Below are 17,377 nucleotides of genomic sequence, written 5' to 3'. Positions count from 1 at the left end.
AACTCAATCCCTTTACGAGTGAAACCTAACACAACGTATGCCTTCTTAACAGCACTATCAACGTGGGTGGCAATTTTCAGGGATCTATGTACATGGACTCCAAGATCCCTCTGCACATCCTCACTACCAAGAATCTTACCATTGACCCAGTAGTTTGCCTTCCTGTTATTCTTCCCAAAGTGCATCACCTCACATTTAGCTGCATTGAACTTCATTTGCCACCTCTTAGCCCAATTCTGCAGTTTATCCAAGTCCCCCTACAACCTGTAACATTCTTCCAAACTGTCCACTACTCCACCGACTTTAGCATCATCTGCATATTTACTAATCCATCCACCTATGCTTGCATCTAAGTAATTTATAAAAATGACAAACAGCACTGGTCCCAAAACAGATCCTTGTGGCACACCACTAGTAACTGGACTCCAAGATGAATATTTTCCATCAACCACCACTTGCTGCATTCTTTCAGAAAGCCAGTTTCTAATCCAAACTGCTAAATCACCCTCAATCCCATGCCTCTGCATTTTCTCCAACACCCTACCATGTGGAACCTTATCCAAAGCTTTACTGAAGTCCATGTATACCATGTCAACTGCCCTACCCTCATCTACATGCTTGGTCACCTTCTCAAAAAACTCAATGAGGTTTTTGAGACATGACCTGCCCTTGAAGAAACCATGTTGACTATCTGAAATCAAATTGTTGCTTGCTCGATGATTATAAATCTTCTCTCTTATAATCCTTTCCAAAACCTTTCCTTCATCAAAAGTAAGGCTCACTGGTCTATAATTACCTTGGTCATCTCTACTGCCCTTCTTGAACAAGGGCAAAACATTTGCAATCTTCCAGTCTTCTGGTACTAAACCTGTAAACAATGATGACTCAAATATCAAAGCCAAAGGCTCTGCTATCTCCTCCCTAGCTTCCCAGGGAACCCTCGGATAACACCATTCCGGCCCAGGGGACTTGTCTACTTTCACTCCTTCTAGAACTGATAATACCTCCTCGTAACTAACCTCGATCCTTTCTAGTCTAATATCTCAGATCTCTTTCTGCTCCTCTACAATATTCTCCTCGGTGAAAACCGATGAGAAATGTTCGTTTTAGCACCTCTCCGATCTCCATCGATAGCTCTTGACCTGTGGCATGTACCTATCCCTTTCCATCACTAAACTAAACGTAACTGAATTATGGTCACTCTCTCCAAAGTGTTCACCTACAACTAAATCAAACACCTGGCTTGGTTCATTACCAAGCACCAGATCCAGTGTGGCCTCCCCTCTTGCCGGCCCCTTCGACATACGGTGTCAGGAAACCCTCCTATACACATTGGACACAAACTGATCCATCTGATGTACGAGAGTTATATAGCATTTCCAGTCAATGTTGAGGAAGTTAAAGTCTCCCATAATGACTATGCTGTTCCTTTCACTCCTACCCAGAATAATTTCACCAATCCTCTCTTCCACCTCCCTGGAACTCTGGGGAGGCCTATAAAAAAAATCCAAGCAGTGTGACCTCTCCTCTCCTGTTTCTAACCTCAGCCCACACTCCCTCTGTAGACTAGCCCTCATCAAAAGTTCTTTCAACCACCGTTATGCTATCCTTGACTAACAAGGCCAAACCTCCTCCTCTTTTACCGCCTTTCCTGTTCTTAATGAAAGATCTAAATCCTGAAATCTGCAATATCCATTCCTCACCCTGCTCTATCTATGTCTCTGAAATGGCCACAACATCGAAGTCCCAGGTACCTATCCATGCTGCAAGCTCACCTACCTTATTTTGGATACTTCTGACTTTGAAGTAGACACAGGTCAAACCAGCTTGCTGTCTGCCAGCACATTCCTGTGACTGTGAAATCCTGTCCCTGTCCTTCCTACTCTCATCCTCCTATGCACTGCAACTATACCTCAGGTTCCCATCCTCCTGCTGAGCTAGTTTAAACACATCCGTATAGCACCAACAAATTTCCCACACAGGATATTAGTACCCCTCTGGTTCAAGTGAGGACTGTCCTTTTTGTACAGGTCCTACCTTCCCCAGAATGAGCCCCAATTATCCAAGTACCTAAAATTCTCCCTCCTGCACCATCCTTGCAGCCACGTGTTCAGCTGATATCTCTCCCTATTCCTTGCCTTGCCATCACATGGCACGGGTAACAAACCAGAAATAACTACTCTGTTTGTTTTAGCTCTCAGCTTCAAGGTTTGTGCGAAGATCTCAGCTTCCACCCTAGCTCCCTAAAGTCATGCCTTACATCCCTATCCTTCTTTCTACCTATGTCGTTGGTACCTACATGGACCACGACTTGGGGCTGGTCACCATCTCCCTTCAGGACCCCAAAGATGTGATCTGCGACATCACGGACCCTGGCATATGGGAAGCAACACACCAATTGCGAGTCTCGCTCGTTCCCAACAAACCTTCTATCTGAGCCTGTAACTATTGAGACCGCAATGACTAACACTCTCCTCCTTTCCCTCCTTCCCTTCTGTGCAACAGGGACAGGCCCTGTGCCAGAGACCTGGGCCCCACTGCATACCCCTGGTAAGTCGTCCCCCCGCCACAGTATCCAAAAGGGTATGCATGTTTTTCAGGGGAACGACCACAGGGGATCCCTCCACCGACTGTTTTCTCCCTCTTCGAACAATTACCCAGCTTTCTTCATGCCTAGGAGTAACTACTTCCCTGTAACCCTTATCTATCACAGAATGATCGGAAGTTCATCCAGCTCCTGCACCAGTTCCCTAACATGGTCTTGGAGGAGCGAGAGTTGGGTGCACTTCCTGCAAATGTACTTGGATGGGACACTAATGGTGTCCCTCACCTCAAATATCACGCAGGAGGAACATTTCTCTCCCTGCACTGCCATCCCTGCTAGTTCCCTTATTAGAAAGTAAAAAAGAAGAGACGCTTACCTCATGTATCCCTGGTCTTTAAGGTTAGAGGAGGTGGTTGGGTGGGAGACCCTACAAAGGTCGGGTCTCAGGTTTAGAAAGCACTGACTTCTGTAGCTGGAAGGAAAAAAAGGTCTCTCCTTTCCCAGAAACCTCTGCTCTCTGATTTCAAATATAAAAGCTCAAATCAGTGACTCACTGCTCTCGGCAAGCCCCTGGTCCAAGCTCCCGCCCTTCGTGCTGCTGCTGCTGCTGAAAACAGAAACTTTCTGCCTATTCAGTACACAAAGTTCACACTACTGGAAGCTTGTCCTTGACGAGGTGAAGAGTGGAAGTGAAGAGTGGGGCAGTGAAACATTCCTGCGTGACCTCTGTCCTGATCGCAAAGATTTCTGTTATATCACATTAGTCGACATCTTGCCGTGGAAGAGACATAGGATGTTGATGAATTTCACTGGGCAGCTGGCCCTTGACAGAGTCTTCCATAGCACTTCCTGATTGACTTGAGTCAAAAGCCTTGGTCAGGTAGGCAAAGGCCGGATAGTTGTTGTATTGATTCTGGCATTTCTCTTGGAGTTGTCAAGCAGTGAAAATCATGTCTGTAGTTTCATTATAGTTGGAAACCACATTGGCTTTCAAGGAGGATTTCCTCAGACTGAGAGATGATGTCTAACAAGGATTTGCGTGATGATCTTCCTGGTGATGGATCCATGGTAGTTCCCATAGTCTACTTTGTCTCCTTTCTTGGATGACGGTGGTGATGGCAGTATCCCTGAGATCAGCAGAGATTTATTCTTTGTCCAAGATTTTCAAGAACAGTTGACAGAGTTGATGGGCAAGGTTCGCTCTTCCAAGTTTTAAAATCTCTGCTATAATCTCAACTACTCTTGTGGTTTATCCTTTCTTCACGTGTCTAATGGCAATTTCATTTTCTGCCATAGTAGGTGGAAGTCCAAGATCATCTTTGAGGAGGAGTGGGGGATTTTCTCAGAACGTGCTCTTGTTGATAATTGTATCGTGATTAAGGGGTTCTTTCAAGTTTTTCTCCATTGAGGACTGATGTATTCTGTGTCTCAAAAGGATTCCATCCTTACTCAAACTAGTTTGCAGCCGTTGGGTTCATATATTACCTTATGTGGCACCACCTGAAGAAAGCCTGGGTATCATATTTGTCAACAAGAAGTTGCAGCTCCTTAGCTTTCTCAGTTCACTTTTTTCCTTGATTTCCCTCTTTTTTTTTGTAATGCTGCCTTTGGTGTTTGAGTTCTCCTCTTTGCCTTGCTGGATTGGGGATCCCCTCTGAATCAACTTGCATTTATATAGCATTTTCAAGACTACAGGATTTCTTAATGCTCTTAAAACTAGAAAAACTTGCAGCTGGAATAGTAACTTAGATTTTTTTGATGCATGACCAATGCAAAATCGTTTTGGTAACGAGAATCCAGAGAAAGTATATTACTGTTAGGGTGAAAGGAAAGGCTGGTAGGTATAGAGAATGCTGGGTGACCAAAGAAATTGAAGGTTTGGTCAAGAAAAAGAAGAAAGCATATTTAAGGGAGAGACAGGATAGATCAAGTGAATCCTCAGAAGAGTATAAAGGAAGGAGGAGTATATTTAAGAGGGAAAAGGGGGACATGAGATAGCTTTGGCAAATAGAATCAAAGAGTTTTTACAAATACATTAAGGGAAAAAGGGTAACTAGGGAGAGAATAGGGCCCCTCAAAGATCAGCAAAGTGGCCTTGTGTGGAGCTGCAGAAAATGGGGGAGATACTAAAGGAGTATTTTGCATCAGTATTTACTGTGGAAAAGGATATGGAAGATATAGACAGTAGGGAAATAGATGGTGACATCTTGCAAAATGTCCAGATTACAGAGGAGGAAGTACTGGATGTCTTGAAACGCATAAAGGTGTATAAATCCCCAGGACTTGATCAGGTGTACCCTAGAACTCTGTGGGAAGCAAGAGAAGTGATTGCTGGGCCTCTTGCTGAGATATTTGTATCATCGATAGTCACAAGTGAGGTGCTGGAAGACTGGAGGATGGCTAGCGTGGTGCCACTGTTTAAGAAGGGTGGTAAGGGCTAGCCAGGGAACTGTAGACCAGTGAGCCTGACGTCGTGGTGGGCAATTTGTTGGAGGGAATCCTGAGGGACAGGATGTACATGTATGTGGAAAGGCAAGGACTGATTAGGGATAGTCAACATGGTTTTGTGCTTGGGAAATCACGTCTCACAAACTTGATTGAGTTTTTTGAAGAAGTAACAAAGAGGACTGATGAGGGCAGAGCGGTAGATGTGATCTATATGGTCTTCAGTAAGGCATTCAACAAGGTTCCCCATGGAAAACTGATTAGCAAGGTTAGATCTCATGGAATACAGGGAGAACTAGCTATTTGGATACAGAACTGGCTCAAAGGTAGAAGACAGAGGGTGGTGGTGGAGGGCTGTTTTTCAGACTGGAGGCCTGTGACCAGTGGAGTGCCACAAGGATCGGTGCTGGGTCCTCTACTTTTTGTCATTTACATAAATGATTTGGATGCGAGAGTAAGAGGTACAGTTAGTAAGTTTGCAGATGACACCAAAATTGGAGGTGTAGTGGACAGTGAAGAGGATTACCTCAGATTACAACAGGATCTTGACCAGATGGGCCAATGGGCTGAGAAGTGGCAAAAGATGTTGTGAAACTTGAAAGGGTTCAGAAAAGATTTACAAGAATGTTGCCAGGGTTGGAGGATTTGAGCTATAGGGAAAGGCTGAACAGGCTGGGGCTGTTTTCTCTGGAGCTTCGGAGGCTGAGGGGTGACCTTATAAAGGTTTACAAAATTATGAGGGGCATGGATAGGGTAAATTGGCAAAGTCTTTTCCCTGGGGTCGGGGAGTCCAGAACTAGAGGGCATAGGTTTAGGGTGAGAGGGGAAAGATATAAGAGAGACCTACGGGGCAACATTTTCACGCAGAGGGTGGTACGTGTATGGAATGAGCTGCCAGAGAAAGTGGTGGATGCTGGTACAATTGCAGCATGTAAGAGGCATTTGGATGGGTATATGAATAGGATATCTAGTCGGCATGGACAGGTTGGACCGAAGGGTCTGTTTCCATGCTGTACATCTCTATGACTCTCTTAGCTTTTCACCAGAATTGCAGCTGATGACAGTCCAAAGTATAGCAGGGCATCTGTCTTCTTGTACAATAAGACAAACATTGTATATTGTTAACCTATAAGATTTAACGATTAAGAAATGAACAGAGAAAAGACAGAGGAGGCTGAATTGGAAAGATGAATTCAAGGCTCTGAAAAGAAATAAAGATGAGATTGAAGAGAGTGAAGAAACACACAATGGTAGGGAAGAATAGTATTTTTCAAATTTTATGGTTTTAATGTTTAGATTAGATTACTTACAGTGTGGAAACAGGCCCTTCGGCCCAACACGCAACCCACCCAGACCAATTCCCTACATTTACCTTTTCACCTAACACTACTGGCAATTTAGCATGGCCAATTCACCTAACCTGCACATTTTTGGATTGTGGGAGGAAACCAGACCACCTGGAGAAAACCCACGCAGACACGTGGAGAATGTGCAAACACCACACAGAGAGTCGCCAGAGGCGGGAATTGAACCTGGGTCTCTGGCGCTGTGAGGCAGCAGTGCTAACCACTGTGCCACCGTGCCACCCACAATGTCTAAAACATTTCATGGCCTGAAGGAACAGGTGACCACATAAATAATTTTTTCTTCTCGACATGAAAATTTAATTGGAAATCATTAATAATTATCACTAAGTCTATTTTTCTAAGGATACTATAATGGACAGTTCATGCATTTAGCAATTTCATGAAAACCACAGTTTGATGCAAAGTTAACAGCAAAAAGTTGCAAATCGGACAAAAACAAGGTAGTTTGCAACACATGGGGCATCTCTTCCTCTCTAGAAGTTATTGGTCCATTGTGTCTTGATAGCAGCCTGATTGTTTACAAACATCTTTTAAAAATAATTGAGTCCAACTTACATGTTAATATATTAACCCATGTCAAAGCTTTTAGGTCAGAGCTTTTCAAAAATTTTATTTGTTTTAGGATGAATATAAGACATGGTTTCGGGCAAAGGTTCACAAATTGCTTTCACCTGGAACTGATCCAATGGAGAATTTGGAATCCCAAATAACTAACAGAATGGAAAATGGAAATGAAAATGACACAAGTCTGCGCTCTATCGACCGAAACAAAATGCTGCTGCTAGGGAAAATAGCAGAGTCTGAAGGAGTGCTGGTAAGAAGAGATCATAGACTCGTTTATATTATAGCATAGGAAAAACTAATTGGGCCCATACAAATTGTGTTAACATTTGATTGGAGTTAGATTAGATTAGATTACTTACAGTGTGGAAACAGGCCCTTCGGCCCAACAAGTCCACACCGCCCCGCCTAAGCGCAACCCACCCATTCCCCTACAAGTACCCCTTACCTAACACCACGGGCAATTTAGCATGGCCAATTCACCTAACCTGCACATCTTTGGACTGTGGGAGGAAACCGGAGCACCCGGAGGAAACCCACGCAGACACAGGGAGAACGTGCAAACTCCACACAGTCAGTCGCCTGAGGCGGGAATTGAACCCGGGTCTCTGGCGCTGTGAGGCAGCAGTGCTAATCACTGTGCCACCGTGCCGTCTACCATAACCCATTTACTTGACACATGCTATTTCCCTGTATATTTTTTTCAGTACTGAATACACCTACTTTGATAGATATTGTTGTCTGTACTTTAATAGCTACTAAAGCAGGCTTGTTCAACTTTTTGCCTGTGGAACCACATTTCAGTTCTTCCCCCATAAAGATGAGGTTTGGCATATTAGTAAGCATGAATTTAAAAATAACTCTAAACAGTTAGTTGATATTTAAAATTAATGTGTAACTAATAAAAATGCCAATTAAAAGTCCCAAGCAGCAGAACTAATTAATAACCTTATTTCGCTGTTCTTTCAGTTCAGAAGTAGACCTAAATAGACACTGATCAGCCCCCGTTGCTGATCACCAGGAAAGGGGAGGCGACGAGATCCTGCTAAGGAGTTGGGTTATGTAATACTGGGTTTTTTTCTGATGGTAAACATTTTAATATGGCCTTTTAAGGAATTTGTATGAAATTGTGAATTGGAAGCAGGATGCCTTTCAGCCTGGGTTGTTCACCCTCTCTCAGTCTGCTTTCTAGATAGATTTTTAGGAGAAGGTGGGGAAAGGTAGGTGAGTCATCTCTGTATTCTCTCACATTCTTACCTATCCTCTCACCCTGCTGCACTTAATTCCCTCTCACACTCTCATTCTATTCTGTCTGTCTCTCTCTATCTCTCTCGCACGCACACACACATGCACGTATCCTACTCCCTCCTTTCCCCAGTTGTCATTACTCCTGCTCTCACTTCATCACAGATACAAACTCTGTTACTTTCTCCCTCCTGGCCCCTACACTCATACACCTCATTTACCCCTTCCCTCACCCATATAGATACCCTAGGAAATGATGTCACCACAGGAAATGACATCACCAATTCATGGAAATCCAAACACATAAATAGAGAGTGGGCTACACCACCAGTGCTTCATCCGGAGGCTCACTGTAGGTGTTACCTAGTATGTTGACAAAACATCTGAAAACGAACCTTCCAGATCAGCGAGCAAATCTATATCCATAATTACCCTTTCACTCCCTCTCCCACATTCTTAATCTGCCACTCACTCCTCCCTTCGTTACCCTCATACTCCTCCTCACTCATTCTTTCCTACCCACAAACTCCCCATCTCATTCCTACTGTTCCTCTAACACACAGTCCCTTCTCTCCTCCTCATCCCTATTACTCACTCTTTCCTCCTCACGCTCCCTTCACTCTTCCCCTTTGCTCAATCTTCTCTCCTTTTTCTCACGCTTTCTCCTCTTCACTCAATCGCTCTTCTCCCTCCCTTAATCACCAGCTCACTCCAACACATTGATTACTTGTATCCCACGGACATAAATACACACTCAGTCTTCTTATTTAAGGTATAATCAATACCTGTTCCCAAATTCAGTTTAATTTTAGGCATTCCTGCCAGATCCTACTAGATGATAACACAACCCACTACTGAATGAATCCCTTTTCATAATCTGTCAGTTGTATGCATGTTAAATGTTTACTTGCCCTTTATTGGAACAATCCTTAACAATTTATAAATATGTACTTTAAGTGCTCTGCTGTTGTGTATTTAACATTGTTATAGTTTTTTTTTGCCCCTGCCTCAGTTCAACTGCTGAAACCTTCATTTATCTCTCCATTACTGCTAGACTTAGTATTCCAATAAATTCCTTAGCAGTCTCTCTTGTTTTGCCTATTGTAAACATCCAAAGCTCTGCAAATTGTGTTTTTTTTGACGTGTTGCCCTTGTACTCACTGATCTACATTGACTCTGTCAAGCAACACCTTATTTTAAAATTGTGTTCTTGTTTTTAAATTTGTCCATGGCCTCATCCCACTGTATTATCAGCTTTTCCCATATTATGAGGTATCACCACAGTACAAGTAGTTCACCTTGGTATCAACCATCATTTTAGATTTGACAGCTGGTTTTACAGCCAGAGGTCTTTCCTGACACTAGCTTTCTACCTTTATCTGTGGTTGGAAATTATAGCTTGGCTGGTCAGAAAGCTCTCTACATTTACCACTAACTATTGGCGTGTTGGAGTAACCTACAGGCTGGCAATCAATCTGTTAAGCTACGTTATAAATACACTTTCCATGGACATCAAATCCTGGAGTTAGGCAGGAATCTGAAGCTTCCAGCTTAGAGGCTACAACAGTGCCGCAAAACCTCCTTCAGCCTCGTTGATCTTTGCTTCTAATTTCGTCAGTCCTATATTGCTGTGAGATATTTGTACACTTTTGATACTAACCTCTTGAATACCCCATTTTAATTGCTGCACCACTGGGGGAATCATGTTCTTTTGTTCCTCCTCCTTCCTGAAATGCAGCCTTGGGTCCTACCTTTTTGATCAAACTTAGGGCCTTCTACCCTAATATTGATTTATGTGGCTCAGTGTTTAATTTTGCTTTCTAGCATACTTTTAAAGTGTCTTAAAGGTATTTTCTTACATTACAACTGTTATAGAAGTCTAAGTAGTTTTGTTATGCAACATCATACTTTATTAAACTTAATGTCAATATTGATTTTCAGGTTCGATATTTTGTACATCACAGCATAACATACTTCTGGAACAGCTTCTTACAAAATTTTAAAGACCTAAAGTAAGACCATTTAACCAATGAAGGGGTAATCGTGAACATTTTCTTATACAGAATACAGCATTTTTACTTGGTTTAGTAGATTGAACTGACCTTTTTTCGATAAAATATTAAATTTTCTCCATATGATTATGGAGTGAACTGCAATTACAAGATTGTATGTTTTTAGCTATTTAATAAATGCATCAATGATGGAAACTATAATCACATTTTTATTTCCTAGGGGACTGGCTGAGGGTGTTTCATGGTCTGCTATTCATGGCCAACATAGTAAAGGATTGAATAAAGAACTTGAGGAATATCGGTAAACTATCCATTTATACACTTGTGATTCCATACTGTTCATCTTCAACATGTTTAAGAATTAGATTTATTTCTTTGAATTGTTTCTTTTGTACTAACATGCTCAGTTGTAATTTTACTTTTGCATTCCTGGATTACTTTAAATCACCTTAGTTATATTTTGTGTATTTGCACTGTCTAATTGAGCAAGTTACACCTGCACTATGCATTGGCTGGTGTGAGAAAAATAATAGCATTTCAGAGAATGCACCACAAATTTGAGGACAATGATGCCAACATTTTCTTTTGGTTTAGTAATCCAGAAAACCAGGCTAATGTTCTGGGAACATGGATTCCAAACCCACATGACAGATGGTGAAATTTGAATTCACTTAAAATCTGGAATTAAAGAAGCTAATCTAATGGTGGCCATGTAGCCATTGTCAATTTTTTAAAACATTAATTCTCTGGCTGGGGATATAGCAGGATAGGCCAATGTTTATTGCCCCATCCCTCATTTTTAAAATCCATCGGGTTCACTAATGTCCCTTTAGGGAAGGAAATTATTGTTCTTACCTGGCTGACTTATTTGGGACTCTCAATGTAGTTGACTCTCAACTGCCCTTTGGGCACTTGGCAATGGGCAATATCTGCCAGCTGAGACAGAGATACCCACATCCCAGGAACAATTTATTAAAATGCCTGTAATTGTTTTTTTAAAAATGTTGAAACAACTCAACTAACTTATTTGTGTTGGTGCTGTTTTGAGATGATGTCTATTCTGATGGTTCGCTTGATATACAAATCAATGGTATTCTTCAAAGTGTTAGGAATTCACCTGTGCTTTGGACAGAATTCCTGTCCTTGAAAATACCCTGGTGGAAACAGATGAACTGGACATTCATTTAACTTATACAAAAGCAAGATGTTGCTGATGCTGGAAATCTGGAATGAGGCAAAAAGTACTGAAAATACTCAGCAGGTCAAGCAGCACCTGAGGATAGAGGAAGGCAGAGTTAACATTTCAGATCCATGACCTATCATTAAACGTAATGTAAAGTAGCTTAATGCTGCATAACTGACTTCATCTCATTAGGATCTGTTCATTCTGTGTTCTGAAAGTTTAGAGCACAACTTAAGGATAGATATGAAAAACTATCCAATTTTGATTTAATGGGATTACTGTTAGATCTCAGGTTAAGCTATTGTCTGCTGAGATATGGCACAGTATGACCTGCATGCAAGACCTATGGTTGTGGGGTCAGTGGACCCAAGACAATGTCAAAGACAGAGCAGAAATTGCAATGTATTATATACATTCATTTCCCTCTGCATAACAAAACTATCCAAACATTTTTTCACTCTTCTGCGCATGAGACTATAATTTATATATGTCCAGATATAATGTTTTCATAAAATACAGGCTTTTATTTGGTTTATTTGTATATTTTAATTTTGTGAATTGTTTCATAAAGTTTCCTTCTGTAAGGGGTTATTCAAAGTTGAAAAATTATATCTACTGGTGCTGAGGTGAACAAAAAATATCTTTGTCAAGAAAATTGAATTACAGTGCATTAAGTATACACCCAAAATGTTTGAATCTAAATTGGCCTTGAATTCTTGAAAACGAGCTTTAAATGAACAGAAAGAAAATTGTGTTTGTGCATTGGTTAGAGAGTTTATGGATACTTATTTATTATTAGACTAAATTTTATGTTTGACTTTTATTTCTGTGCAGGAAACTGTTTTTTGGATTGAACGAAGTTGAAGTCAAAGTGCCTTCTGTTTTTAAACTCTTAATTAAAGAGGTGAGTATACATTAAAAAAAACTATATTGGAGACTTTTCCATTGATTTCCCCATTCCAAGTGTCCATATTTTTAATCTTAGCTCTGGTAGTACCTTCTATTTTCCCATTTTCCTGTGTTTTTACATATTCTTGATGTCCTTGCTTTCTAAATAAGTGTATTTCTCAATTTTAGGCACCTGGTTGAAATGTATATTTAGCTTCCTTTAACAGCATATTCCATGTGCTTTCAACTGTTTGTGTGAAATATGTTTATTTTTCCCAGATGTATACAGATCGTTCTACTATAACACCCGTTTCGTTAACGTAAATTTGCTATAACATGATTGCCCAACTGGGGACATTGTTTCTAAAGCGCAATGTTTTAATGCACGTATTGGTTATAACACGATTCTAGCCACGTTAGTTTAAATGGTGCTGGTATTACGCAATTTTCTCATAAGACGGGAATGCACGAGAATGGAATTGCTGCGTTATAGCAGAACTGGCTGTAGTTCCACTCAAATAGTTCACATTCTAAGATAATGCATTGTTCTGGATACCTACGACATTTTAAACACCTTAAATCGTCTTCAGGCTCTATATTGTAAGTTTTATCTAGTCTTTATTGCTCAGTCCTCACTCTTAGTATCACCATCATTATTATTGATTGAACTTTCTGAAATGTCAAGATATCCTTTTGAAAATAGAGTCCCAAAAACTGAATGTAATAGTACAAAAGAAGTCTACCTTGCACTACTCTCAACTCATTCCTTAAGCTTACATTGAACATTCTACACTAATAAGCCAACTTTTGATGACTTTTGTCAATATAAGAAATAGAGAATCATACCAAATAGGTTAAAAATCACACGACACCAGGTTATAGTCCAACAGGTTTATTTGGCAGCACTAACTTTCAGAGGGCTGCTCCTTCATCAGGTGGATGAAGGAGCAGCGCTCCAAAAGCTAGTACTTCAAAATAAACCTGTTGGACTATAACCTGGTGTCATGTGGTTTTTAACTTTGTACACCCCAGTCCAACACTGGCATCTCCAAATCATATCTGATAGAAGCAGGAGTGGAACTTTCAGCCCTTCGGGCTTTCTTCACCACTCAATATGATCATGGCTGTTCCTGCTTTCTCCTCATATCCTTTGATCCTTTTAGCCCCAAGAACTATATCTAATTCCTTCTTGGAAATATTCAATGTTTCTGTCTTAACTGCTTTCAGGCAAAGAATTCCATTGACACATCATTCTGAGTGAAGTAATTTCTCCTCATTGAAGTCTCCTCATAAATGGCCTACACTATATCTTAGACTGTGACTCTTGCTTCTGGACTTCCCGTTCATTGGGAACATCCTCCTTGTGTTTACCATGTCTAGTCTTTTTAGAATTGTTATTTATGGTATAGCAATTGTTTTTAATAATATGCAGGGTGGCACGGTGGCACAGTGGTTAGCACTGCTGCCTCACAGCGCTAGAGACCCGGGTTCAATTCCCGACTCAGGCGACTGACTGTGTGGAGTTTGCACGTTCTCCCCGTGTCTGCGTGGGTTTCCTCCGGGTGCTCCGGTTTCCTCCCACAGTCCAAAGATGTGCAGGTCAGGTGAATTGGCCATGCTAAATTGCCCGTAGTGTTAGGTAAAGGGGTAAATGTAGGGGAATGGGTGGGTTGCGCTTCGGCAGGTCGGTGTGGACTTGTTGGGCCGAAGGGCCTGTTTCCACACTGTAAGTAATCTAATCTAATCTAATCTAGGTGAAGAAGATCAATTTGGCAATATATCAGGACACTTAGTGAAAATGTCTTGTGGTTGAATTAGGGCATAAAAATAAATACAAGACTACATAACGATCACCTTCAATATTATCCAGTAAGGAATGCTTTTATATGGTACCAAAATTCCTAACCATCTTTGATGATCTACTCCATGCCACATATTTTGCCATTCTTTGTGTAGATTATAATTTTCTGCGTTTTGTTAAATTAAACCACATCAGGTATTGTTTTCCCAACTTCTATATTTGTATGTCTGATTCAAAAAATGAAGGCTATGATGGAAATAGGACCACTAAATGATAGACTGGATAATACCACAATTAACAATAGAGATATAACAATTAGATTATACAGTCAAAAAGGCAGATATCATCTGTTCATCTGCCTTTCTTGTCAGGCCTCTTGCATTGAAATAAATGTAGTTTAATTTATCAGTCTTACCTCGTTCTCTGCCTTGATCTTGCCTGCCTTGACTATTTGACTTACTCCTCTTCTCAGCTGTACCAGCCTCAGTCTTATCTTTTTTACTCATTTATATAAATGATTTGGATACGAATATAGAAAAAATGGTGAGTAAGTTTGTAGATGACACCAAAATTAGTGGTGTAGTGCACAGTGAAAAAGGTTATCTGAGTACAACGGGACCTTGATTCGATGGGCCAAGGAGTGGCAGATGGAGTTTAATTTAGTTAAATGTGGGGTGTTGCATTTTGGTAAGGCAAATCAGGACAGGACTTATACAGTTATTGGTAGGGTCCTGGGGCTGTTGTCGAACAAAGAGAACTTGGGGTGCAGGTTCATAGTTCCTTGAAGGCGGAGTCAGAGGTACCCAGTGTAGCGAAGAAAGCGTTTGGTAGGCTTGCCTTTATTGGTCAGTGCATTGAGTAAAGGCGTTGGGAGGTCAAATTGTGGCTGTGCAGGCCATTGGTTAGGCCACTTTTGCAATACTGTGTTCAGTTCTGATCTCCCTGCTATAAGAAAGATGTTAAACTTGAAAGAATGCAGAAAAGAAAGGATCTTGTCGGTGTTGGAGGGTTTGAGTGATAGGAAGAGGCTCAATAGACTGGAGCTATGTTCCCTGGAACATCGGGGGCTGAGGAGTGACCTTATTTAGATTTATAAAATCCTGAGGGGTTGGATAGGGTGAATAGTCAATTTTTTTTTCCCCAAGGTAGGGGAGTCCAAAACTAAAGGGCTTGGGTTTAAGTGAGAAGGGAAAGATATTAAAAGGGATCTACGGGGCAACGTTTTCATGCAGAGGAATGGAAATTAGTGTGTGTATGGAATGTGCTGCTGGAGGAGGTGGTGGAAGCTTGTACAGTAACAACATTAAAAAGGCACCTGGATTGATACATGAACTGGAAGGGTTTAGATGGATATGGTCCAAATGATGGCATATGGGACTAGGTCAATTGTTTTGGATATCTGGTCAGCATGGACAAGTTGGACCCAAAGGTCTGTTCTTGTGCTGTGCAACTTTGGATCGATGACTCAATTTTGAAGAGTTAATTGAGAGAATGGACAATGATGATGCTGTAGTTGCCAGTTAGCAGGATTTTAGTGACAAATTAGAATGAAACTTCAAAATTATTAATGAAGTGTGAAAGTAAATAAAGAACCATTTGAGGAGACAATAGGTTCAGGAATCAGTACCATCATAGTCTTGGTTCCAATTCTCTACAGTATTTTTGAGGGAGTGTATTGATGAGTTGTACCATAGAGCCTTTCTCTGCTAAATTAAAACTGTATTAATGTATTGATAATTAAGCCCTGCAACTCCTTCAGTCACACCATTAGCATAAAAGTGTTGATTCAGTATTTAAAATTAATTGTTTATTTGTGCTACTGTCCAGAGTAAAACAAAAAATCACTAGGGCTGTTTGATTAAGTCAAAGTAATCAATTTATGGTAACATAAACTACAATCTTAGCACAAGTGAGCAACACAGGTTAACTGCTGAGCTATCAACCAGAATTAAAATTACATCTCCTTAATTCTAAACGTAGACACACCTCAAAACGGACTACAATCTCTGCTGGGATAATCAGTAAAAGAACAGGCTAAAGGGGAAAATAATTCAGTTGGCCAAAAATTATAATCTAGAATGTCAATACTTTTCAGTTTACTGGGTTTCCTTCTGCCAGAATTGAATTACTGACATCTGTAGAATGATGGCCAAATTACAGTTCTAGTTGCAGTCGACCTAGACCCGAGTCTTTGGGAGGTCAGGCAGCATTCAAGGGCTTTTGCCCAATTCTTCTGCTCTTTCTTCTAGTCTTTGGGAGCCAGTTTTTCTGGTTTTACAAGGTAGTCAGAAATATTGGTCTTTGGAAAGGTTTGTGGTATGTTTTCCTTACTGACTCTCAAGTCTGTAAAACAGAAAATTCTGACCAAATCCCCAGGTCTGGAAGTATTGTTTATCAGGCTGCTCTAGGAGATGCACAAAGAAATTATTAAGACCCTGATCAAATTTTGAAATAGTCTCTCGTCACAGTGGAGGTGCCAGAGGACAGCTAATATGATTTCAGTTTACAAGAAGGGTGGTAGGGATAGACCAAGGAACTATGGACCAGTGAGTCGAATATCAATGGAAGGCAAACTATTGGAGAAAATAGTGAAAGAGAAATTTAATCTATATTTAGAAGGCAAGGCTTGATCAAGGATCATCAGAATAGCTTTGACAGAAGGAGGTCATTCCTAACAAATCTAGTGGAAATGTTTGAGAGTTTTCAGAGAAGGGAAGGGTAGTTTATGTAGTTTATATGCATTTTAGCCAGGTCTTTGACAATGTCCCACCTGCAAAATTAGTAAAGAAGGGAAAAGCTCATGGGAAGTAGAGAAACTTGGCAAGTTGCATCCAAAATTGGCTTAGGGACAGGAGACAGGATGGTGATAGAAGGCTATTGGTGTGACTGGAGCCCAGTGTGCAGTGACATATAACAGAGACCAGTGCTGGGTCCCTCATTGTTTGTGATATATGTAGATAAGAATGTGGGAGGGATGATAAGTAAATTTGTGAATGATACAAAGATTGACTGGCTGGTTGACAACATCAAAAACTGTAAGTACAACAAATTTTTATCTGCCCACCTCCATAACCAGCGCTCCTCAAACATTCCAGAAGATTCCCCTGGCCTCGGAAACGCCATTAGCCATGCGGCTGATGCAGCTACCACCCCCATGCTGATTGATGATGTCACTTCCGCCCCATCATGGCCACTCCCACAGCCACTTCCGGCCCTCACATCATCGCTGATGCCACACGCTCAGTGACTTCCGCCACCCCTACTGCCGTGTCTGCCACCACTTCCGTCCCCACCAACGCCACTCACCTGCATTCTGCTGACATGCCCCCC

General features: G+C 41.1%; 1 protein-coding gene across 5 annotated transcripts in view; it reads left to right on the top strand.

The window, feature by feature from the left end:
• LOC122555960 (polyamine-transporting ATPase 13A3-like) overlaps positions 1–17,377 on the top strand; it is a 189,421-nt gene that overhangs the window by 41,827 nt on the left and 130,217 nt on the right. For all 5 annotated transcript variants that reach the window (XM_043702270.1, XM_043702271.1, XM_043702273.1 and 2 more), the window contains exons 4-7: positions 6,980–7,171; positions 10,105–10,175; positions 10,396–10,476; positions 12,193–12,262. In XM_043702270.1, the coding sequence (XP_043558205.1) occupies positions 6,980–7,171; positions 10,105–10,175; positions 10,396–10,476; positions 12,193–12,262 (414 nt within the window). The remainder of the gene's footprint in view (positions 1–6,979; positions 7,172–10,104; positions 10,176–10,395; positions 10,477–12,192; positions 12,263–17,377) is intronic.

This window comes from Chiloscyllium plagiosum, chromosome 13, assembly GCF_004010195.1.
Source record: "Chiloscyllium plagiosum isolate BGI_BamShark_2017 chromosome 13, ASM401019v2, whole genome shotgun sequence".
In the NCBI taxonomy this organism is placed as follows: Eukaryota; Metazoa; Chordata; class Chondrichthyes; order Orectolobiformes; family Hemiscylliidae; genus Chiloscyllium; species Chiloscyllium plagiosum.
This window is presented reverse-complemented; position numbering and strand designations above follow the sequence as displayed.